This window comes from Pipra filicauda, unplaced genomic scaffold (genome assembly GCF_003945595.2).
Source record: "Pipra filicauda isolate LSUMZ 115617 unplaced genomic scaffold, ASM394559v2 scaffold71_size5581439_pilon, whole genome shotgun sequence".
NCBI lineage: Eukaryota > Metazoa > Chordata > Aves > Passeriformes > Pipridae > Pipra > Pipra filicauda.
The window spans coordinates 2,542,835-2,567,925 of NW_024104887.1; the positions used below are offsets into that span (position 1 = coordinate 2,542,835).

General features: G+C 48.7%; 1 protein-coding gene across 3 annotated transcripts in view; it reads left to right on the top strand.

Moving 5' to 3' along the window:
• CAMKK1 (calcium/calmodulin dependent protein kinase kinase 1) overlaps positions 1-25,091 on the top strand; it is a 92,961-nt gene that overhangs the window by 62,071 nt on the left and 5,799 nt on the right. For all 3 annotated transcript variants that reach the window (XM_027734381.2, XM_027734383.2, XM_027734382.2), the window contains exons 10-15: positions 9,765-9,964; positions 10,645-10,698; positions 11,651-11,724; positions 15,591-15,678; positions 17,502-17,630; positions 17,943-18,046. In XM_027734381.2, the coding sequence (XP_027590182.1) occupies positions 9,765-9,964; positions 10,645-10,698; positions 11,651-11,724; positions 15,591-15,678; positions 17,502-17,630; positions 17,943-18,046 (649 nt within the window). The remainder of the gene's footprint in view (positions 1-9,764; positions 9,965-10,644; positions 10,699-11,650; positions 11,725-15,590; positions 15,679-17,501; positions 17,631-17,942; positions 18,047-25,091) is intronic.

Here is a 25,091-nt window from a genome sequence, read left to right on the forward strand (position 1 = left end):
GTTATTTGGATCTCTAAGAGCTCTTAGGTACAGGCGAGGAGTATCCTGAATATTTTGTGCAGCTCGGCTCAGCCTGCCTTAGAAACAGCTCTCTAGAACTGAAAAAGGCCCAGGAAGGGTGATCAGGATGGTCCTGGAACATGTTATGTACAGAGATAAGACCAAAGCTCTTCAGAATGGAAAATCATCATGGGAAGGGGTGATATTACAGAGGCTGATATAAAATCCTAAGTGCGAGAGAAGGAAATGAATCTTCTCTGTCTCTAAAACCACAAAAACCAAGGGGTAGCAAACAAAATAATCAGGCAGCCAGTTGAAACCAGGAGAAATTATGCATCTGGCTTCAACCACCCAGAGAGAACAAGTCTCTGAGCGTGATGGGCCTTGCTGAGGCAGAGGAAGGTGGTTTGCAGTGCCCCAGTCCATCTCCACATTGTGATGCAACACCACCTCGTTTTTTGCCTGAAACCAGCTGGTCCATAACCTTCCAGGTGCTGCCAAAATCAGTCAGATCACTCCAGAAAGTTGGTGAAGTGTAGATATGAATGGGAAGCTCGAGACTGTCTTTGAGTAGAGTTTGAAGGGTGAAGAGGCAGCTTTTTATATTCTCATTAGCATTCATATTGTAGCAGAGCCTGTGTGCCTCAGCTGGGAGATCCAAGCTCTGCTGTGCTGGATGCTGCCAGAACAGTTCCTGCTCAGAGGAAACTTTTGAGCTTAGAAGATGGGGAAAAAAAATAAAGTTTTGATACTCCTAGGCAGAGGGAGTGAAACTAAGCAATAAATTATAGGATGCCCAGCAACAGGAACAATAGGATACTTTATTTTGGGCAATTGAGTAACCACTTATTTTATTAGTGAATGAAAGTTAAAGATGGTGTTCTCTCTGAACAGCTGGGTAAATGCATGGCAATTATTACATAATTAAGAGGAAAAGTGCACCGTTTGTGCATGCTGAAGGAAAAGTGTTGCCAGGCAATCCAGAGATTGCAAGGTAATTTTAATGTAAGCATCCATAATTGTTATGTAATTTGGGAGGCTCAATAACCATGCAGCTGCTTGAAGCTCGCAGTCATCACAGCAAGCACATGCATCATTGCTGGTTGGGTTTTATTAGATTAGGAGTTGCAAACTGGATTGCTGTTGGAGCCTGCAAGGTGTTAGTCCAGGCCAGTGCTGATGGTGAGCAGGAAGGGGCTGCAGGGGCCAGGCTGGGGGGAGATGTGGCCTGACCTTTGAAATTACCGGTGGCGGCACTTGGTCCGTGGCTGCTGTTCGTCCCTGGGGACTGGACTCACTGGTAATTCATGATGTTTGCCTGGGGTGGAGGACTCCTGCAAGAGGGCTGGCTGTGGGGGGAAGTCTGGAGAGGGGCAGTGGTCCAGGTGATGAGAGCAGAAGCATCCCATGCTGAATGGGAAGAGTTGGGCGTGGTGGGATGCAGGGACAGTGTCCTGCCAGGAGCTCCCTCATCCAATGGCACAGTGCTGCCTCACTTTGTCCACTGCTTTTGACTGGATTTCTGGGTTTAGTACCTTTATTACCAGGAGTGCACCTTGCTGCTCACAGTCCAAGCCTTGTTCACTGAGCAGTGAGGAAACAGAGGCAGGTTGAAGGCGTGAGAGTCAGGGTGATCTGTCCATGGTAAAGTATCCCTTCCTCTGGCCCCTGAACTGCTGGGAACATACTTTGAGCTTAAGCATGGTCATATTACTGATTCACACATTCTGTTTTAGTACACCTGCCTTAGACCCAGGCTCTGTGGTGTGGGCTGTGTCAGGAATTGTTCAAGAACATGAAAACTTTTATTGGGTCCCTGCAAAAGAAAGTGCTTTTGCTCCCATTCCCAGGACATCCCCAGTACTGCTGACACTGCACTCCCCCCAGAGGAACTGGGGAGGCCTCTGCATGTGTAACTACTACTGAAGAGGTAATTCCAGAGTGTGCTCAAGTGCTTTGGATGGGAAAGTTTTGCTGGATTATTTGTGTCATTAACTAAAGTGTGTTCCTGAGCGTCTCTCTGAATTAGAGATATGTGCAATTACCTCCCTTACCACCTGTAGTAATCTTCTAGTAGTGCTTGTCTGGGGTTATTTAAGCTTCAGTCTCCCTTCTAGTAAGGCCAACGTTCCTTTCCCAGTGATGCTCAGCAGAAATAAATGTGCTGGATAGCAAATAGGGCATGCTCCCATCAAAAGACATGAGGGATATGCCAGGCAGGTATCCCAGTTTGATTTTAGGACTGGGACACGAGTATCTTCATTTAGTAAGAGCCTGAGCAAGGAACAAGAGTAAGCAACAGAAGGGCTGTCTGGGCAGGTGGCCTGGCTGTGACACTGGCCAGGAGCAGCCACTTAGCACAGAACAGGCACGCAAGTGTGACCCAGGGGAAAACCCTGCTGACTGGCACAGCCAGGATGAAGCACAGCCACTGCCCCTGCTGCTGTGGAGCTGCAGGCTCAGTATTCAGGTCACGAGAAGCTAAAACAGTTGCTGTCAGTGTGGCTGAAGAAATAAAAACGTTGTTTCCTGCGCTCTCTGTAGAAAGTCACAGTTTCCCTCCTGGTGACTGTGTCCAGGGGATCTAAGGGTGGTGGTTCTGGTCCCCTCTGCAGAGGAGTGCTCGTCTCATCTGAGCTATTGGGTTGGAGGGAGGGTCATGACATGCAGCTAAAGCCATTGGGCAGCAGTTCTCTGCAGGGCACCTCTCTAGATGCCTGCAGTGCCCCAGAGCCCTAAAGGCTGAGCCTGGAGCCATAACGATCTGACATGCAGATCAAAGCTGGCTTTTCTGAGATAACACTAAATCTACTTGGTCATCAATATGTGAGTGTAATTTCCTTTATCTTAAAAGGAAATTTAAGCAAATAAATCAACAGCTGAGTCAACACAGGCTTGTCTCTCCTGAAGAATATCTACAGCAATGTAAGCCCAGGGTGGATGTGCTGAAGCATCAGTGGTGTAGATGGGTTTGATCTGGTTTGACCCTTGGCAGAGGCCAGTTCCTCAGGCTGGTGTGGGTCAGCAGAGCTGGGACATGAGTCTGTGGTGGAGCTGCTGCCTGCTCTACTGTGATTTCTAGCAAGGTGCTGGCTCCATCTGTGCCTTCATTCCCATGTGGGAAATAGGGAACTGCCTCTTCTCTGCTCCTGCCTCTTGCCTGTGTGAGTTCAGAGCTCCTCAAACAGGGTGTGCTGAGGTGGGAGCTACAGCTGCAAGGTCCTGGATGTTATAAAGGAGAAGAGAGGCTGGTTTGTGTTTTATCACATGCAGACAAGCTCTCTTTAGATGATAAAGACCAAACAAAAAACCGTTTCGTGAGCTGCAAGTGTTTCTGATCCTGATCGATAAGAACTCTGTACAAGAGTGAGAGTAATTAGCTGATGGAGCAGATCAGAGAGATGTGCTAGAGCCTCTTCAGAAAGATCAGGCACTTTGATTTTTGTTGTTGTTTGATGCAGTTACGTGACTGTGCTCAGGGTTGGCGTGGACTGTGCAGGTTGCTTGGGCAGTACTTGCTGCACATACCCTTCTCCCCACTCTCCTTTTGGTGCCTTGGGCATTGGCATGTGTGGAACCCTGGCAGGAAGCTCTGCATAACCCCTGTGACTGGTGATAAATGTGCTCATATGAGCTGGAGGACAAGAGCAGAGGGACAGCCTTAGGCAAGGTTGCCTCTTTCCCTTTTCCCTGTTCTTCCTACTGGCAGTGTCCCACACCTACCCCTTCTGCCAGGAGCACGACTCTCAGCTGGGTGCTGGAGACGGAGCACAAAGAGAAGCTGAGCTCTTCCAGAGGTCTGGGTAGTGCTGGGTGTGGTATCCCCCTTTGTAAAACCCAGGCTTAAGCAACAAATCCATGTGGCAGAGGCTTGATGGGTGCAGCAAAATAGCGAGCAGAGCTGGGAACATCCGAGCTGGGATCCTCACCCTGGCCACTGCACACAGCAGTGAGTGTGGGAGGGAGGGTGTTCCCCTTGCACACCCACCACGTCCCTGTCCCCAGCTCTTGCTCAAGGAGCACTGTAGATGAGTACAGAGACTTCCTTCAAAGAGCAGCCCTCTTGTTTTGAGCTCTGGATGGTGGTGCAGCAGTTTCCTTGGGAGGGAGTTAAATCACATCTTTGCTACAGGGGCGATGTGACAGTAATACTAAGCAGACTCTGCAGTAGCACCATATGGATTGCTTTTGCCCTTGAATGGGAATGGGATTGGGATTCTGGTTTTAATCAAGTAAAATTCGGCATCAGCCTCAGTAAACAGCAGGGTGTGTCAGTGCATTGCAAAGTTTTATATGCATAGTTTTTAAACGAGCTTTTAGCAGGTTGGTATTAACCTGCTGGAGCTCCAAGGTTTCCAGAGGGGGAATGCAGTGAAAAGCACCTTTTTTAAAAGGACTGAGGCACAATATCTCTTTCTGGCACTTCTGTCTCTGGCCCCTCTGGGTCTTCACTGCCTGTTAAGAAGTGAAGTTGTAACTAGACAGTTCCCGGGCATTTGCCTCTGAATGAAAGAAAAAGCCTGTGTAGTCTAGAAATGAGGAGCATTTGTGAAATGGGTGGCACATTGCAGAAAAGAAAAGCTGTCATGTCCCACCAAAGGCAGCTGAGGGAGTGAACAGAGAGGGATGATGTGCTCAGCAGGGCTTTGCTAAGGAGCAGTGATGGAGCAGGGAGGTAGAGCAGCAGAACTGTGGAGACCCAGATAGGAGCACACAGGCAGGAACCAGCTGGCCCAGCAGCAGAGATCCTCCCCAAAATCTGCCCCTTTCTCCAGCCCCACCTACTGTACCACAGCTCAGTTGAAATACACTGTAGTGAACAAACTAGAGGCCCTAGGAATACAGATTTTCAGGGAGACCTTTTATTTTGGGTAATTGTTTCACGTGGGCTCGGATTTGAACTCCCAAGTGCAGGTTCGTGCCAGCTGCTCTCGGTGGTAGGTGCAGTGTACCTGCTACAGCTCTGTCTGAAATTCAGAGGGACGGGGCAAGATGGTCCTTTCCCAGGTGTTGCTCACACCCTGAGGGCTCTGAATCCTCTTTTAGGTCATATCTCTCCACCACATACGGTCAGCCTGCAGCAGGCTGTTCTTAGGTGATGCTGCTCTGTGCCTAAAATCAGGAGACAGACTAGACTTTTAGGCATCATCCCCTTGTTTCTGAGCACCCCGAGGTTCTAGGGTTTGACTAAGTCAAACTTCAGAAATCCCTGGTCAGGCAGTCTAACACAGGTTGTGGTAAAATTTAGTATGCAGACCCTCACCTGCCCTGCCTGTGTGGTTCATGGGCTGGCTGTGGGGTTTAGCAACAAGTATTTCTAATGCATTTTGGGATCTTTGCCTGGATGATGCTCCAGGAATCCATGAGATTGTTATCCAGATGCAGAAAGCCCTAGATACTGTTACCTTTCCACTGAAGAATGGGTCTAATAAAACCGAATTTAATGGAGTGCTGCGTAATCAGACTTTGTCCTAAGGGCTCTGTGATATCTTGTGTGATTTCATTTTCATTATGAAGAAGTATTGATCCATGCTTTGCATTGGGTCTGCCAGCACAGAAAGTGCAGAGCATCCTGGAGCCCAGGGAGGACATTCCAGTGGGCTGCTGAGCTCTGCTCTGAGAGCAAAACCCTTTCCAGGTAAAATCAACGTGTGGAGCCGTTTTGTCAGTTTTCTAAAGCAGCTTTGGTGAAGTGCTCTGCTTTGGCCAGCTCAGCATGGATTTTAACCTTGAGAGGGATGCAGACAGGTGCATTTGCATGGGAATGAGTGCTTTTCAGCTGTTGGTGTCCCCTTTGTGTGTGGTTTGGGAGGGGAGACTGAAGGGATGGTCCTTGCCAAGGCTTTGTGCTTCCATCAGCCACATCCCTGTGGTGGACAGTGTGGGTCTGAGGGCAGTCTGGGCAGGGCTGAGGTCTGCCTGCTTTGTGGCTCTTTCTGTACTGTCACAAGCAAAAAAACCAACTCCTTGCTTTGTCCAGTCTCTTTGAGCAGGACACAGAGTAGCTGGAAGTTTCCTCAAAGGCATGGATTCAGCTTAGGGGTCCCAGTTCCCCATGAAGGGAACTAAGGGGGGGTCGTGTGTTGGTCTAAAAGAAAAATAATCCCCAAATCCTCATGGAGCAAGTGTAGGTGCAGTGATGCAGATCATTACTTTGCCTATGTTTCTTTAAAGCGTGTTTAGGGATTTTACTCAGAAAGTGCTTTTCCTTCTCTGCTGGGCCTGATGCAGCCCTGCTCCTGTTTGGGAGTGGCTGTGTCACAATGTGTCCTTAATCCCAAGGACAGGATAAGTGTTTCTGGGACCTCTGGGCCTGGCTTCCAGTGAAGCAGTTCTAACCAGGCTGCCTTTCCTACCTACTGCTCTTACATCTACAGAGGATGAAACTTGCTCCCAGATGCTTCAGGCTGGTGAAATTAGAGGGTTAGTTTATGCTGGTGATTGTGTTAGACTGACTGTGGCTGTCACCTGCTCCCCTTGGGGTGGCTCTGTGGGCTCTGTGCTCCTGGTGCCATTCTGTACAGTCATTAGCAGTCTGGAGTGTGTCATTAGTGGTAGGCTTTTATTTCTAAGATGCTTAGCTCTCCCTCTGGAGTTCTGCAGGGATAACACCATCTTTTCCTCTGTGTCTTGTACTGGAAATGCAGATCATGCTGCTTTAGCAAGGACCTTTCCCACAAGGCAGCTCTGCCCCTGGTCTCCTTTTGCAGCGTGTGGCACTGGTGTGTGTCACTGTGGGCATGTCCTGCTGCTTGGCCAGGCAGCCTTTGGCCAGCCCTGCTGAATTAATTGATCCCCTGCTCTTCTCCCTGCAATGTCTATCTGCACGAGATCTGGACTTGCAGCAGAAGTTGGGTTGGAAAGTTCTCCAAGCTTAGTTGTGCTGGTGTCCTGCAGGTGAGCGGTCCTGCTTCCTTCCTGCAGCTCCCAAAGATGCCAGGTTTTGTCTACTGCCTGCAAGTGGACTTGGGCATGATTTTGAGGGTATCTCTTGCTCTGTATTGTACTGAACAGTACCAGTGGCAAGACACAGCACAGGATAAGCCTGAGCAGTTTGAAGGCCAAAGCCCGTTTTGGAAAGCTGGGCAGGGGAGGATGCCCGTGGCAGCTGGCAGGCTGGGACTTTAAGAATTCCATTTCTTCAGAGCAGAAAAAGGATTTCAGGTTGCCCTCATCAGGTTGGCAGCTCCACACTGAATCATTTCTTGGCAGATATGAGCACTTGCTCTTACAGTTTTTATAGCTGTGATGTTCATTTACACCAGCTGGTGCTCAGTGCACAGTCCCTGTCCTTCTCTCTTCCTGGCTATTGCCACTGCACAAGGCAGCTGGATAGGGAAGGGGATTTGGAGATAGCAGAAGCCTTTTGAGCCAGCTGGCCCAAGACTTCCATTACTGTCACCCAAAACAGCACAGTGTGTGTGTTGGACACTGCTCCCAGAACCACCACTCCGACCTGCCCAATCGCTTCCCCTCTGCATCTGTCCCCTTCCTGTCCCAGTTTAAATAATAAGGTGTGCAGAAGTACCTGGGACATGGCACTGCAGAGCCTTGAGACATGTCAGGCTCACTCCTGAGAGCACAGCCTGGGCTCCTCAGCCCCAAAGGCCCCTGTGCTGATTTTCTCCTCCGGGCAGTTGAGGTCAGACCGTCGCTGTCCCCAGCGCTCATGTCGAGCACGTGGATGTTCTGGTCTGGGAAACCCAAATATTCCTTGGCCAAATGAGCCATTGTTTGGTGGCTTTGATTTTTGCAAAAGGTGTGTCTCATTTCTTTGTTCAGCACTGATATTGCTCCTGTGCCCCACAGGCAGCACCTGCTGGAGATGGGCACTGAGCACACACAGGGCAGCTGGCAAACTGTGTTCCTCTGGTGTTCCTCTGCTTCATCAGGCTGTGCAGGGACAGGGAATGCACTTCACAAAATAAATAGTTATATGGTAGGGAAAATGGTTTGTGGTTTTGTTTTGCTTGGTTTTTTTTTTTTACTTTCCTCTGTGGAAAGCCTGGAGTACCTGCTTGCCTAGTATAATTCCCTCAGTTTTCACAGATCCAGCTCTGGGATGTACTTGTATGACCCACATATATTTGTGGCCTCTTTTTTTTTTTTTTTAGAGGCTTTGGGAATCTTAGTCCTGTGGTAAGATAACAGACACCTGTCTGAAAGGCAGCTCATTTCCTGAAGGAAAACTTCACTCCCCCCTCACTATTTTTTTTTTTGCTCTCCCTATGTTACCATAATGAAATGTCAGCTTTGCTGCTGAGCAGATGTCTCCTCCTAATTACTGTTGTTGCAGGGTTTCAGTGTTTATCCTGACTGTCTAGCCAGGCTGTTACAGCATTAACTGGCTCACATCACAGCCTGGCCACGCAGTTGCTGCACATCTGGAAGAGGATGGAAGTGCTGGTGCTCTCCAGCAAGTTTTTGTCTGCTGGGTCTCTTTGATGTGCCAAGGACAGCATCCCCCAACACTGCTTTAAACTAAGAGTGGTCCTTGCAGAAAAAATATCTGCAAGTGTGACTTCCCTTCCCCAAGCATGGCCTGGTGGAAAGTTGGCTTGAAAAGAGCAGATAGTTAAGTGAAGTTTGTTCTTTCTTGTTCCTAACACACAAACTGGGGTGCTCTGTAGGGCAGGCTCCCTTCGTGGCAGTGCATGGACCGGGTTTGTAAAAGCAGGAAAGGGTTGGACCAGCATTTTCCTCCACCCAGTTATGTATTTCCTAGGAGATATGAAAAGAGCTCATGGGGAGGTATAAAAACAAATGTGCTCTATTTGCAAGAAGGAAATGTGAAAACAGTGCTTGGGGCCAGGGGAGGCTGAGAGGTCCTGGTCCCCTGGGAAGGGCAGAACTAGAGAATTTCCTCTCCCATTCAGTAAAGTCTCTTGTGTTTTCTCCAGTTCTGCTTTTGGGGCCATTTTATGTTCTGAAAGTTGGGGGGTTTATTTTAAAGTTGTTCTCCAAGTTCCTGAGAAATCAGCCACTTTCCTAGAACTCCCTGCTTCACTCAGTGGCCTGGAAATGTCTGTCTTGCAACTGCAGTATCATATGAGAGGGGGTTTTTTGTTGTTGTTTGCAGTGCATCTCAACCTCCAAGCTCTTTGCAAGGGTTTGTAATTCTTGGGCTCCATTACAAAGCTTGGTTAGGTAGAGAGCACCTTCTCAGGGTGCTGGCACCAAGCAGCTGGTGATTGCTGCAAGGTTGGAGCTCCATTATTCCATCTTCTGGGCTGGAAATAGCCACTGATTTCTGAGCTGTTGGCTGGACTTGGCACTCAGTTGCTTGTTGCCTGTTTCATTCTACCTATGGCTCTGCCCCTTTTGATCAGCTTTGCAGCACTGCAGTTTCAAAACAAATAAATTAAAAATGAACCTCTTTATTTGGAACCCATAAACCTTTAATAAAGCAAGTTGCCCAACACATCCCCTGGTATGATAAGGCCAAGACAAATCCACAGGGATTTGAGTGGTTTCCCTCTCCAGCAGCTCTGCTTGGTCCCACTGGTTGAGCTTTCTCTGAGTTCATGTCTGTCCTCTGCTAAATGGCTGGTGACAGATGGATTTCTGAGAGTTGTGTCCCAGTGAGGCACCCAAAAGGAATGGCTGTAAGGAAATGGCATTTCTTCTACATCATATTGTGTCTCCAGCAGCAGCTTGGAGTGGGGTGCCTGAGCTGGCACCTTTGTGTTCATCCTCCTGGAATGGTTTTCCCCAGGTGTGTTGATGCCATGGCAGACCATGCTCCTGTTTTGGGTTTTTTTCAGTGCACTACCAGAAGATCATCCACCGGGACATCAAACCTTCCAACTTGCTCTTAGGAGATGATGGGCACATCAAAATCGCTGATTTTGGAGTCAGCAATCAGTTTGAAGGGAATGATGCCCAGCTCTCCAGCACGGCAGGGACACCAGCCTTCATGGCACCCGAGGCCATCTCACAGACTGGCAAGAGTTTCAGTGGAAAGGTAGGTCTTTGCTCACAGCTGGTGCCTCCTGGGACCCCCAGGCATGGCACAAAGGGCAGCACCACACCTGCATCCTCTGCTGTTGCCCACCCAGTGATTCTGGTGCAAATGAGGGTTGTTCTTTAGTAAAACTGAAGCTCTAATTCTGTCCAGTCCTGGCAAAACTCACATGGGTCGTTCTGTGCAGTGGGCAGACACTTTGCTCTGGGTTCCTGCCCAGGCAGCAGCCATTTCCCTGCCCAAAGGGAAGGGAGGAAACTCTTGGTTCCCTTCCAAAATAATCAAGAGGCACAGGGGGCTGCTGGGCACCAAGGTCATATCTTGATTCCCTGGAAGGCACTGCCAAGGGTGGTGATGCAGACATGAGGTAGGCTCTAATGGGGATTTTTTGCCTGGAAGACTTCTGAGATTCAGCCCTGAATGGTGTAATTTCCTGTAAGAAGGGGCTGCTTTCTGGTCACAGTCCTCTACAGCAAGGACAAGGAAGCAGTGCCTGGGCCAGCACAGTCCTCATTCCCCAGGTGTGCTACTGATGAGCCCAACTTCAAAGAGACCCTGCACAGTGACATAGAAACTGCTAAATCCATACAAATAGTGTTCAGTGAATCAGTGGGAAAATCCAGCTCATTCAAATCATCTGTGATGCATCTCCTTGACTGCCTGTACCTGCTTTTTTTCAGGCACTTGATGTCTGGGCCATGGGGATCACCCTGTACTGCTTTGTTTATGGGAAGGTAAGCTGGCTCTCAGCTGCTGGAGCCCTGCATGGCAGTCAGTGTCTGTCTGCCTGGCTTTTGACTCATTCCTTTCCAAATAAAGGCAAGTATTAGAAACAAAGACCTACCTTCTGCAAGCTCCCAGATCCCCTTGTGGATGAGAAGGGGCTGACATTGTGATCTGTGGAAAGGATCATTTCCTGTGTTGGTCCCTGTTTGCAGAGACATTGTTCGTGCTACAAACCCAGAGCAGCATCAACAGCACCAACAACAGTTCGTGGGGGGCATTGTCCACATTGCCTGTATTTAGAAATGAGCCATTTATTTAGAAATCCTCTATTTAGAAATTTAGGCAGAGCATGGAGGGAGGCACAGGATTGATCCCAAGCTGCTGCAGCACTTTAGCAAACCAGATTACAGAAAGCTCTGCCTGCCAAAGCTGAGTTGGGCCAGATGGAGTCCAGTTTGGCAAGGCCAGGTCTTCAGAGCTGCCTTCTGCAAACTGCATGTCCTGTCATGGCTTTTCCCTTGCCTGTGACCAGAGCCCCCTTTTCCCACCCACACTCTCCCAGCAGGTATGTGCAGTCTCTGTGTGCAGGAATATTATCTGGACTCCTGCCCAAGCCCAGACCACTGCAGATCCCACCACACAGGCATCAGGCAGCCAGCTCAGGAGTAAGAAGTGGCCAGGGAAGATGGCAGAGCCAGTTCATGGTCATCAGGCAGGCTGGATGAAGGGGGATATCCCAGTCCAGTTATATATTCCCTAAATCCCTCTGCTGTTCTTCTGCATTTATTTTTTAATAAGGAACGAATCAATTTATTGGGGGGGGGGGGAAAGATTTTATTTATTTCCATCTCTGTGTAAAATCAAGGGATTATAGGGAGTGCACTTGTATTACATGAATGACAAATGCCTGAGTTGTGCCAGGACCTCTGACAACTGGAAAATCTCTTGTTTGTTTTACAGTGCCCTTTTATAGATGAATACATTCTGGGTCTTCATAACAGGATCAAGACCAAGCCTGTGGAGTTCCCAGAAGAGTGAGTAAACTTTACTCTGCTACTGTAAAATAAAGTTCAGTTTTCAGCATTATTCTCTGTGCAGCCCAAATGCCAGTGGGTCACCACGGAGGGACAGCCATGGGTGGGTGAGGTGCTCTGTGTTCTCCTGGGTCCTTCACGTGGGTTTTGTGCTGGTGATGTTGTTGAGGTGTTACAGCTGCCTCTGCTGATCCTCTGTCCTTGTTGTGCAGGCAGGGACTAAAGGAAATGGCTCTTGAAATCTTTGGAAGTGAAGGGATTTCTTTATGGGTCTAAGAAGTTCTGACCCAGGTGCATGGTTTGGCTGGGGGGTTGTGTTTCTCCCCATGTGGCAGCCTCTGGAATGATTCAGTGTATTCATTTTCAAAAGCAGTGTGGTTATAGACCTCAGTCTTGGTCTAAGTAAATGCATCCCTCTTCTGTGGACTTACCTTGGAGCTGGGAGAAGTGTCTGATGGAAGGATGCTTGTCCCAAGATACACAACCACAGCTTGATGAATCCCACTCTTCTGCCTCCTCCAACACACCACAGGAAAACATGGGTTTGTCCTTTGTGCAGGTGATTAATTTGTTTCTCCTGGTTGCTGTCAGATGAAGTAGCCAAAGCTGTATTCTTTGTTCTCCCTCCCAAATCAGCACAGTAGTCAGCCAAAAAATTTTTTACCTTCTTGACCCAACTGCTCATTCTAATAAAAACATACATATAAAATTACTTGATTTCAAGCACAAAGAAATTAAAGCTCTAATGAAAGGCACATCTGGTATTAGAGAGGAAGGCAGGGATGTTGTCAGGCAGCCTGTGATACAATGGTGGATGGTATCCACCATCCATTACATGAATTTTGTGAGATGCTCACTGAATTTTCAAACACTACAGTGAAGGGCTGAGCCTCTGCCTTGGCAGTCCCAGGCTCTGAGTCTGCAGAAGGTGATGGGTCCTCAGCCTGCCCTGTTTTAGTCATCTGACTCATGCCCTGGGCTCCATGGGCTGCATTAATTACCTCTGCATCGAGGGAAGCACAGCCACTGCAGAAAGCTCAGCCAGGGCCATCTCTGCCCTGGGTGGTGGAACATCTCCAAGGACCTGGGCCACAAGGTCAGCCACTTGTTAGCAGACACAGACCCCAGTCCTGGTTGTGGAGCGCTCTGGCAGGACCAGGTGACCAGGATTCAGGCATCAGGAGCACAAAGGCTGGTCGTGCTCCACTGCCATGTTCCCACCAGTTGCTCTGCAGATGGGGCAGGACTTTGTCTTGACAGCAGTGCAGCAAAATGTTTATGTTTCCCTGGCAGCCTTCTCCCCTTGCTCGGGTCCTGGCAAAACACCCACCCTCTCTCAGCCACCCTGTATTTGGGTTAGCAGTCAGCTCACAAATGACTGTTCCCACCTGCCTCTGCAGTAAGTTATTAACATTTAATGGGCTGACTGGGTTGTGCTGAGATCCTTTCCTTCATCCAGGCATTTCCTTCAGCGATAACTGGGCTGCATGATTTATGTGGATTCCTCAGTGACCTGCTCTCCCAGTCTAAAAAAAGCTGTACCCCTAGTTAGGTTGTTGGAACAGAGGGTTACTGGGTGTTGACAGCTGTCTGAACCACATCTATTTGTTAGATAAAAGCAACAGAAATGCACATGAAGCTGGAATTCACTGGAGTGGATCCACCCTGACCTCCCACAGAATTAGCACCTCGCTATAGTTAGGAGTATTTTGGTTTCAATGTATTTCACCATGGCTACAAAAGACACATTCCTGTTTGCAGGCAGCCCATGGAAACTCATTGCCTGTTTCCTGACAGGCTGTAGGACAGACGGAGCTGAAGGTACCGGCGTCACCGTCCCGTCCCTTCCCTTAGAGACGCTGGGATAAATATTTATTGCACTGCAGTTCTCATTCATGTCACTGAGCCCTTGGCGTGACACGAGGTAAATGGGCTTGGCTCACACCCTGGTGATCCTGGCATGACTGAAAAACAAGCTGGAGCAGTTTCTGTTTAGACATGTATTAAGAGAGTCAGAAGCTCTGCACAGTCCCTCCTGGTGAAGTCCAGGACAGTGTTCTCTGACCTGCAGGCACCCTGTAAAGTGATCTGTGGTGCTGGCAGCCCTCCCAAATGGGCACTGAGCTCTGTGGTGCTTGGCATTTTCCTGAGAGCTGTTACAGGACCATGACTGTGAGAAATCCCAGATAGCACAGGCTTTTCAGGTGAAAAATGCCATCAGGTTCAGCGTGCACCCTACCCTGGCACACTGGAGAGGGGAAATCAGGCACAGGGTGATGTGATCTGTTGCGTGGCCATAACCCACCTGACACTTTGTGATCCTGTTTACAGGGCTTTTCCTTATGACATTAGTCCTGTGTTGCACAGAAATCAGTCTGGTGCCCAGAAATGTTAGGTGATTATATGTTCTGTTTTTTGTATCTTAAAGAAAGCTGTTGACAGTTTGGCACAGAACTGATGTTAAGTATTTTAAAAGCACCATCTCACCTGCATTGGTGTGGTCTCTGGGAGGAGCCTGTTTATTCTGACCTGCTAAATGCACTGTCACTGCCCATTGCTGTTCCTCTGTGCCTGGAGCTCATCTCAAGAGCAGCACCATTCTTCCCACTCCCACCTAAATTGTCACCCGAGTCTCTGAGGACTCATCCTGTCATCCCTCTTGTCTGGGCTGTATTGCCTGTGTACTGCACACCCTTGGGGCAACTCTGAATGTGGTTAGACTTTAAACTGAACCCACTTTCTGCCCCTTCCCACTGAATGGCCAGCATTTCTTTGGTTTTTTGGAAAGATACTATAACCAAAGCCCATGTAAAGAATTCATAAATTATCAAACAGCAGCTCTGTTTTCATCAGATTAAAATATCCTTTACTGTGATGTGGTTTTCGTTTTCGTTTGTGATAGTTTATTCCCTTCTCTGCTTGGGGCAATGCAGAGGAGGTGGGCCCAGTACCTGGTCCTCACCAGTGTTTTCAGTCTCAAATCCAGCCCTGCTGGGCAGTGACGTTTTGTGCTGCCAAATCCCATCTCTGTGCAGTTCTTCAGGAGTCATTTGTGACACAGACTTTCAGCTGCCTAATGTGATTCTGTCACATGCTGGCATTTTAAGGCAGCAGCACTTTGATCACGCAGATCTAGTGTGTTTGGAAGATGTTGCCTGCATCATTAACCACAGGAGTCATTGCAGCCTTTGGGCTTGAGGGACAAACTGCAGGACCAAGGGCTCCACGTGAACAGAGTGGCTTCTGAGTTCAGGCGCTGTGGCATTTAGATCTTGGAAATAGTGTTAAAAATTATGTGTTTTTCTCTTACATCTGTTCATTCCCTCCTTTTGTTACTCCAAGGCTGAGCTGTACAGGTAGGAAATACAGAGTTACTGTCTGGCTGCCATCAGTGTTCATGGAAGCAATTTAATTAACACAACCTGCAGGCTTAGCTGGGAATTTGAATATCATGCAGGGGAGGTTTCATCCAGCACACAGCTGCTCATGGTGCAGGTTCAGCAAATCAAGCTCTGCCCTTCTTGATTTGTACAGTTCAACTTCAGTTCTGTTTTGTTGTCCCAGAATCTGCCCTCTGAAATTTCCCTGTGATGGGCTGACTTTAAAAATGTTCTTAGATCCATTCAGCTGATGTTTCCTTGTGCATTTTGAGAGAGTGCCTTTGTGTTAGTGGGCAGAACAGGATAACCAAGCTCTGTAATTGTGGTGCCCGGGGAGGAACCAAACCAACAAGACCTTCCTTTCTCAAGCCAGGTTTGCAGAGAAAATATCTCCTGAGTGGAGCAGGTTCCTGCAGTAAGAACTGGGCACGTCTTGAGCCCTTACAATTCCCTTGTTAACTGACTGCTGCTGTTTTCTTCACTCAGAGCACAGATAAGTGATGAACTCAAGGAACTGATGCTGCGCATGCTCGATAAAAATCCAGAAACAAGGATAACAGTCCCTGAAATTAAGGTAAATTGGACTTTGATATTAGAGTTTTCAGTCTCAGCTGATTTTGTTGTTCCTGTGGTACCTTCTAATGAGGCAGAGCTGTTCCCAGTGTTTGTTTTGGGAGCTCTCCCTGGCACGCCGTGTCGCAAAGGGAGAGTGCTCATTTTGCAGCGTCCCACAGCTCTGTCGATGCTTCTTGCTTGGGGAATATTGACAAAAGCTTTCTTGTTTGCTTATTTAAATGAAAATTACTCAAAATCTGGCTGATCTCAGTGAATCCCTGGGAGAATCAACGCTGTCAGGGGGACTGCAGAGCCTGTGCTGGCAGTGTTGGACCTGTTACAGGGGCTGGATGTGTGTTCCTCCTCTGGTCCTGATGTGGTCAGTGGCCTCAAGGCAGAACATTTGTTTCTCTCACCATTACTTGGGAGATGCTTATTAACAGAAAGAATGAATAGGCCTGGCAGAGCACAATGCTTCACAGGGTTTGGTTTTATTGTGGTTTTGCACGGGCTTGCTGTCCTCCTGTCACCCCTCGCTGAGGCCTCAGACCTGCTGGAGGATCTCAGGATTTCCAAAGGGATCCATCAGCATCCTCTGCAGGGCACACAACTCTTGTTTGCTTTGTCTTGGGCCAACACCAGCACGTTTGCCACCAAAGCTGACAATAGAAAGGTTAAGCTTCAAGAAAAAAAAACAAAGTGATATCTCTTCCCTCCATGCCCAGTAGGTCACAGCCAGTGATGTGGGAAGTCCTTGGGAGCTGTTTTTGTGGGATTTCACTTGACAGTTCTTGCAAGGCATTTCATGTGCATCCTATAAGATCCCTTGGGTAGAGGAGCAGAGCTGGGTGCTGGCTCTTGTCCCTGGCCATGCACTGAAGGTACTTGGTGTGCTTGGGGACTTGCCTTGGATGCTGACAGAGCACGTGTCCCCAGTGCCAGGCTGGGCTCTGGGCTCAGCCCATGCCCTTGGGCAGAGCTTTCCTCGTGTTCACAGCCAAGAAAACCATTCCATGAGAGACAGCAGGAACAGGGGGGCTCTGCTCTGCTGCATGTGAGAGAAAAAGATGAAAATGCTCTGGATAACTCGGGTTTTCAAAGCGTTTCAGGCCTGACTCAGAGGGCACCGGGTTCCTCCGAGGTGCTGGTGGGTGGCAGTGGGAGTGACAGCACTGGGCATTAGGGGATGCCATCTGTCCAGGCACCAAAATCACAGTCACAGAATATGCTGAGTTGGAAGGGACCCACAAGGATCACTGACTCCAGCCCTTAGCCCTGCACAGACACCCCAACAATCCCACCCTGTCCCTGGGAGCGTTGTCCAAACACTCCTGGAGCTCTGGCAGCCTTGGGGCTGTGCCCACTGCCCTGGGGAGCCTGGTCAGTGCCCAACCACCCTCTGGGGGAAGAACCTTTTCCTAATATCCAACCTAAACCTCCCCTGACACAACTCCAGGCCATTCCCTGGGTGCTGTCCCTGGTCCCCACAGAGCAGAGCTCAGGGCCTGCCCCTCCCGAGGAAGCTGTGACCACAGTGAGGTTTCCCCTTCCTTCTCCAGCTGAACACACCAAATTCCCTCAGCTGCTCCTCACACAGCTTCCCCTCAAGGCCCTTCCTCACCTTCATTGCCCTCCTTTGGACACTCTCTAATGGCTCAATATCTTTCTTACGTGGCGGTGACCGAAATTTCCAGGGCAGCTGGTTGAAAAGCACTGCTGGGAGTGGAAAATGGAGCAAATGGAGCAGTACAGCTCAACCCTGTGCCCCGTTTCCCTCCCACCCCACCATGACAGAGCTCTGGTGCGGGAGGCAGAGCCAGAGCTGTGTCTGTCCCTCCCCAGGTGCACCCTTGGCTGACCAGGGGTGGAGAGGAGCCGCTGCCGCTGGAGGAGGAGCACTGCTCCGTGGTGGAGGTGACCGAGGAGGAGGTGAAGAACTCGGTGAAGACCATCCCCAGTTTGCCAGCTGTGGTAGGTACAAACCACGGAGAGCGTGGGGCTTTGCTGAAGCCTTCAGCTAGTGGGGGAGGTCTGGAGAGGGGACACATGTGCTGTTGGCGTGGGAAGCTTGGCCTTTCCACCCAGTGTGAACTTGTTGTGTCAGAGCACTGCAGCAGCCTGAGTGTCAAGTAGCTGTTCTGTGGGTTCCTTCACTTTGTGCTCTTTGCTGGTAACGCTGTTAAATGTCTGTTGAATTATTGAAGAAGCTGTTGCTGCCTCCTCTGAACTGCCTTCAAGGAGTCGGTCCTGCTGTTCTCACTGGTCTGTTTTTCTTCCTCCGAGATCCTGGTGAAGGCCATGCTAAGAAAACGCTCCTTTGGAAACCCCTTCGAGGTCCAGACGAGGCGGGAGGAGAGATCCATGTCTGCCCCAGGGAATTTGCTGATGTAGGTATCCAGAGCAAAGGTGTGTGGGGAGGGTGGAGGAGGCAGTTTGCAAATCTCTTCTGTAGCATTTAAGGACGAAACTCCCCTCTAAATCAAATACTGAAGATAAAATCTACCTCAAGTCCTCTCAGATTGAAATACAATGCATTAATACAGCTTAAAAGCTCTTTTTATAGATGCAGTTCTCTCTGTAAGATGGGTTTGGCCTAAACACATGTAAGGTGCTAAACTTGGGTCTGGTTTTTCACCTGTTAGTTTATAATATGCTGTGATCAAAGATCCATTAGAGACTGGTGAAGCAAAATAAGTTTAATTAGAGTCTAGTCTAGATACGTATTAGAGGGTTTAATTCTTCTCTCCTTTTTATAGACAACAGAAATGGTACCAGACAAGCAGTTTGTGTGCTTTTTAAACTCAAAATGAGACGATGGGGTTTGACTGTGGTCTGGGGCCCAAGCCTGGGCAGAGACACGTGGGCAGACAAAGAACACTTTGAAATTGCTTTTTCATTTGAGAGCACATTCAGTATTTTTTCACACTGACAGTTGTGAAATAGTGGAACATGTTGCAGCAGGATGTTTTGGAGGCGGGGTATAAATGGCTATATTGGGATTAAAAAGGGAATAGACATATTAATGACTAGTAGGTTCATCAGCAGCTTTTAAACATGATGTTCTGTATGTACAGGGGTGGGGAGAGAATTCCTCTGCCCTTTACTTGGTTCTTACTATTCCTCCCTCATTTTTATCACTGATTCCTTTCAGAGACAGGATTCTGGTCCATCAGTCCAGTAAGTACCAGCTGGACCATTAGCTTGATCTGAGACAATTAAAGTTCTCACCCCACAGGATCTGTAAGGCTTGGTTCACAACAAAGCTGTGTCGTCCCAAAATGATGCTTTCCCACCCAAAATCCCAGCACCATGCCTGGCAGACTCCCCTGAGGGTGTGCTGGTTCTCACTGCACCACTGACAGTGCAGTTGGAGGAGTCTCTCTCTGCCTCTCAGGTGTGTGGGGATTTGAGGGCTCAGCTCAATTAAGGATGATAATGCTTTAGGTCCCAGCTGTGTATTGGAGACTTCACTAAAGACTCTGCCTTGGAGTCCAGGGCCTGACAGCACTTTAACATTTTAACACCCTGTACACGAGTGCTGCTGTGGGACATTTCTGGAGCGTGGCAGTCACAGCTCCTTTGCCAGCTTAGCACAAGGGATTTGTCCTCATTTGTTTCCCTTGGCTCATTGCCTTCCAAATTAGTTATTGCTAATTGGACACACGTCCCTACCGGTATCTTCACTATCATTCCTGGTCCCTGCATTGCATTACTCTGAGATGGGGAAACATTTACTAAATTTGAAGAAAAATGTATTTTATTCTTCCCAGTGTCCCTGACAGCTCACTCAGAGCAAGGCAGGATTTCTTCTTTTCAAACCTTGCCTGAACTGATATTTCAAGGTGATCACACTGAGCCTGTTTCCAAGAGGGACCTGTTCCCTCCCACCTTCACTTGAGATGCTTGAAAACCTGTGCCACCAACTACCCATCTAGTGGGAAAACTCCTTAACCCTGTGGCTGGTTCCTGCCTGGAGCTGGTGCTTTGTTATCTTACCAGAATAAGTAAAGTTCATTTGATCTCACATAGCTGTGAAGCTTCTGATCAGCCACATAATCAGTGTCTAATCCTTTTTAAAATCATTTTAGGCCTTCAACATCAGCTGTAAAAGCCTCCACTTTTATTTGCCTCCTTTGTAAAGTTGCTGGTCTAATTCTTCTCAGCTTATACAAACCCAGCATCTTTCCCTGTCTCTGCTCATTCCAGCCCTGTGTTTTATTCAAGCTCCTTGTACAAACTAAAAGGGGTTTTTTTTTAAAGTGTATAATTTCCACTTTTGTGCTGCTGTGTCCAGTGCCCTTAGTTTATAAAAACTTTTCAGGCCAGGGATGAAGCTGTGGCCATGCTGGGCTGGCCTCTGCCCAGCCAGTGTAATGTCCAGAATTATTGTGAATGGCCTTTGAATGTGCCAGTTCTCCACTGCACTAATCCCTGCTCTTAATTTCTCAGTCTCGTGCCATCAGTGCCAGTTTTTGGCAGTAACAGTTGACTTTATCCTGAATTAATTCATGCACAACTGGAGCTTTGAGAACCTGTCTCAAACCCCTTCTGTTTAAAAGGAAAACACTGGCCAAGTCTCTTCAGCAAAGTGTTGTATATTAAACACTACAGCAGGGATGCTCCTTTTAAGGAATGTGGATTATTATTATTATTTCAAACTTTGGAAAATGCTTTACTGGCTGAATCTAATGAAAATTGCTTCAAATTTAAATAGATGTGTTGAATCTAATGACATTAATTGTAAGTGAACTGAGTCTAAATGGGAATGTTCATTGTTCAGTGAGTTATGTCTTGATTACAGTGTTATTTCCACAGGGACAAACAGAGTAGACACTAAGCTCATCCAGTCCTTAATTCATAGTGGGTTGTTCCCTAGAAAAACACCCCTTAATACACATATGAAGTATAATATCAGTGCCAATGTTATGAATAGCACTGTGGTAGTTAAAATAAATTTCAAGTGAGTCGACGTTGCTATAAATTTTTAGGAGCTTGCAGGAACAGAGAATAATTGTTGTAGGAAAGGCTCTGCAGGGTTTCTGCGTGTCCAGCACCCTTGCAGCTGGACAGGGGACTCCAGAAGTGGGAGCTGGCAGAAGAGCAGTGCCTGCAGCCATCGCTGCTCTCTGGACGTGTGGTTGCCCACGAGGGGCTGAGACAAAAATGAGCCACACATTCCCAAGCTCTCCTCCACAGAGCTCCTCCTCCCCAGTGGCTGTGTCTTTAGAGAGAGCTAAATCAGCTTTTGTAATTGCATCTCCTCCTAGTTTATAGGTAGGAAACAACTTGTTGTGTTGCTACGGAAGAGAAAAAGAAAAGCAATTAGAAAACTCCAGTTTTGCATTAAATTTATTTAATTGGGCTGCATGGGAAATTGCTGGAGCCCCACTCATCTGCTGCTTCAAGCATCTTATATCTGTGCCCATTCTGAGGACGTATTTTGCAGGAAATCCTCTGGCAGCTGAGCCTGCTTTCTGGCATTTGATGCCTAATTGATGATTCTTAAAATGGAGCTGTCCTTCAAGCTCACTCTTGGGGATTTGGAGAGGAAGAAGCTGAATCATGTGGCTGAATCTTTGTTCATTTCTCCCTGCATTACCTACACAGTGCTCTGTTGCTGGGGATGCTTCATGCCATAGCAGGGGGGCTTTCATGTTGGTAGCCTTGGTTCCTTTAGAGGACACCATTAAGACACCCGTGATTTGAAACAGTTCTTAAGTTAATACTGGGAGGAGAGAAGGCTTTTTTAGCACTCCTTAGACCTGGAGGAAGCAAACCCTCTCCTGGCTGTTATTTATTGCTCTGTTTATCAGCACTGAACAGTTTAAGAGGCAGCTGTTAAGTGCAGGCACACTCAGCAGGTGGAGAGGAACTGAGATGAAGATGCCCCCATTTAGCAGTTCTTGTTTTGCACACCCAGAGTCGTGTGAGTGCTGCCAGCTGTCACCTTACCCTGTCACCAGGGTGGTGTCCAGGTGTCCCTGGATCCTGCCTTTCATGCAGGATCTCCCAGAGAGGCAGTGATTCATGGAGCCCTGCAGGTCCTGCAGACTGTGGCCAGGTTCAAGCCCATCATTAACAGTGGCTGCAGAATTCTTTCTAATTTTTCCAGTTTCACAGTATATTTTTTTTAAGCCCAGCTGTTCACAGCTGAGTTCTGGGTTTGCGTTTGCTGCATTTCTTCTGCCTGCTCCAGATTTCTCCTAATTGAGTCAGCACTGGCTTCACCACATTTTATTGCTCTCATTAATTGCAGCTACTACCTATCAAATTAATTGCTGTGTTTTGACAGACCCAATTTACTTTCCCATTATGGCTGCTATTGCTATTGATGAAATGTGGTTGTCAGCTCCTATATGGGGGATCAGTTGATATTTAAAAAGCCTACTCTGTTTCCAGCCTTTCCAGAAAGAGAGCAAAATAGCCATCACTGCCCTTAAGGCCATATTATCCATGTAAGTTAGGCATGAGGAAGCCAAGGGGGAAAAGGAGGTAAAAAAAGGCATCTGACCCAGGTCTCCAAGCAGAAACAGCTTCTCCCAAAGCAGCCTGGAGGCACCTGCCTTGCAGGGACTTTGTGCTGAGAAGGTTCCAGGGCTCAGTGCCATAGGGCTGCTCAAAAATAGGCTGCAGAGGTTCTCCTCGGTCAGCCAAGATTACAGCATCAGCTTTGACAAGGGAAGAACTGCAGGGTGGGTTTAAATTTGCCAGATGTTTCCACTAAAGATGCTCCCTTGGTCTGTGTTGGTGCTCGGTGTCTGTCTCTCCAGTCCTGGGGAGATTTTGGGTAGGGACCACGTCGATGCTGTCAGACAGAGTGAAACCCAACCAGAAACCTTACCAGTTTTCACTGCAGAGAGAACTGCATGTCTTGTGGGAAGAGCCATGCCCCACATGCAGGTAGGTGTCCTCACGGGACCAAGGCTGTGGCACAGGATTTTCCTCTGGAATGACCCACCATCGGCGGGTCCCTCCGGCGAGGGCCCCACTGCTCCTGTGGCTCTGCCCCACTGCATTAGTGGTGATGGCAGGCCATGATAGGGTACAAAACCTCCAGAGGAGCCAAATTAACATGGCCCAGGGACATCAGCAGTGTGCTGGAAGCTGTCTGGAGCTTTCAGCAGTGGTAGGGGCTGGAGTGGGTTTGTACCAGTGCCTGTCCTCATCTGTCCTTCAGGCTGCAAGTGAATGTGGCTGGTGCTCCTTCCTCCATTCCACCCTGCTCACTAGGCTGGTTAAGGCACAGAAATACAAGCTCCTTTGCCTGCTGCCATCATCTTCATGATCACTTTCTCCCTTTGTCTCATTGTTTTGCTCTCAGGGACAGATTCCTCTTAAACACATCCGTACATTTGCATCCATCTTTAAGGTAATTCCGTGTCTGTGTTTCCCCTGGGTGCTGTAGAAACCCCCTCAGCCTGTGTGTCCCCTCCTCAGCCTGTGTGATTTGCGTGGTAGTGAGAACATTTGGCTCCATCCTTCCTTCCTGTAGGAGGAGTTTTGCTGCACTCATTCTCTGTGTGTGACACTAATGTTTATAAATGCTCTTTATTATTATTACTGTTTGTGATTCTTTGGCATTTCAACTGCTTTTAGGGAGGGAGGGGTGAAAAAAGCCAGGGGGGGGTGTTAGCAGGAACTGGTGCTCAGCCTCATGTTTGTGGAGGGAATAGCTACAGAATTTGGGAAAGGCTGAGCTTTGGAATTTGGGCTCAGGTTTGTTATTTAGTGATGATGCAAAAGAAATAGAGGTGGAGCCATCTCTGCTCCACATGCTCCCCTGTGCTTCTGCCTCTGGTGCAGCACTGAGAAGACTGAAATTGGTTGCTCCAGGTGACCACCCAACCCCACCTCAGCCAAGGCTTCATCTGTCCAACCACTTGCACAGACCCTTCTAGGAAGTGGTTGGGCCACTTCATTCTGTTAAATAACAGAATAGCATTGATGCAAACCATGACAAGCTGCTTACAAACATCTTGGTGTGAAAGTCCCAGGATCCAGGACACAGCCTCCAGCTGGGCCTGGAAAGATCTGGGCTGGGCTGAGAGGCTGGGAAAGAGCTGCACGGCTCTGAATACCTTTGGGAGCAGCTCTGGCGCTCTGGAGGCTCTGCCTGGCTCCTGGTTTATCACTCCAAGACAAATGGATGAGCCGGAGCCAGGATGTCGCCTGCTCTGAGTGAGGAAGGACTTGCAGAGATTCTCCAAAAATAGTTAGGAGAAGGCAGGGGAGGAGGATGGGGACTGACGTGGCACCGGTGGGGACAGCTGGTGCCACTGCTGCTGCTGCCTTCTCCGTGGGCAGGAAGGGACTTCAGCAGCCTGGATGGGGGCAGAGTGTTGGTATTTAGTGGGGGCTCAGTGGAGGAATTAAGCACTTGCCAGGGGGGTGTGTATATGCTGTGATTCAGTAGGTTGTCCCACTGCATCCCTGTCCTGTGTTTTGGAGGGAAGTGCTGTGAGGCTCATTCCCTGCTGGACACAGAACACCCTCGGTGTCTGTGATCTCCCTGCAGCTCCCGTGGTGAACAGCCGTGTCCTCTCCTGGATAATTGCACAGGTCAGGCTTTGCTCGCCTGTGGCTTAGAAAATGTAGCAGAAATACAGTCTTATTTCTTACAAAGAGTAATTTAAGGGAGATTCACATCCAGCCTCAGGCCTCACAGCATGAGCAAGGTTCCTGTGGAGCATTGGTGTCCTGGTCTCTGCTGCTCCACAGCAGCAGGTTTCTGGCTGGTGTTTGCACCGTGAGGGTCCTTTCACCCTGCCACCAGGGTTTGGAGAGGCAGGGGCTGCTCAGGGTGGTGGGGGAACATGGAACACACTCCAAGCAGGGAGCAGGAGCAGCAGGATACGCTGGGCTGTGCCAGAGAGCAGAGCCTCTGCTGCTAAATGTGGTGATCAGTCATTTAAAGAGGGTGATGACAGGCACTGAAGACAGAGCTGTTCCTCAGCCTCCCCCGCAGGGAAATGATCCCTGGGTTCAAGGTCAGGTTTATTGCAGGGCTCTGCTGGAGCACAGGGAAAAGGGAACGTGATTTTTGATCATTTCTGGTTTCTTCAAGAATTGTTTTAGCCCTGTGTGTCCTTTCAGTGTTGTTCCCAGACAGAGCTCCAAACCCACATTTTCCCAAATGCTGTGTGCTCCAGACACGTGCAGCAGTGCTGATGTTCCACGGCAGAGCTGGCTTGTCCATGCAGATTCTCCTGCAGAATTCCCTGGAGCAGGTTGCCCAGGGAAGTTGTGGATACCCCACCCTGGAAATGTTCAAGGCCAGGTTGGATGGGGCTCGGAGCAACCTGGTCTAGTTGAAGGTGTCCCTGCCCACAGCAGGGGGATTGGAACAAGATGAGCATTAAGGTCCCCCCTCCAACCCAAACCATTCCACGATTCTGTGATGCAGTCAGGCTGTCCTGAGGGAGGCTGGACACC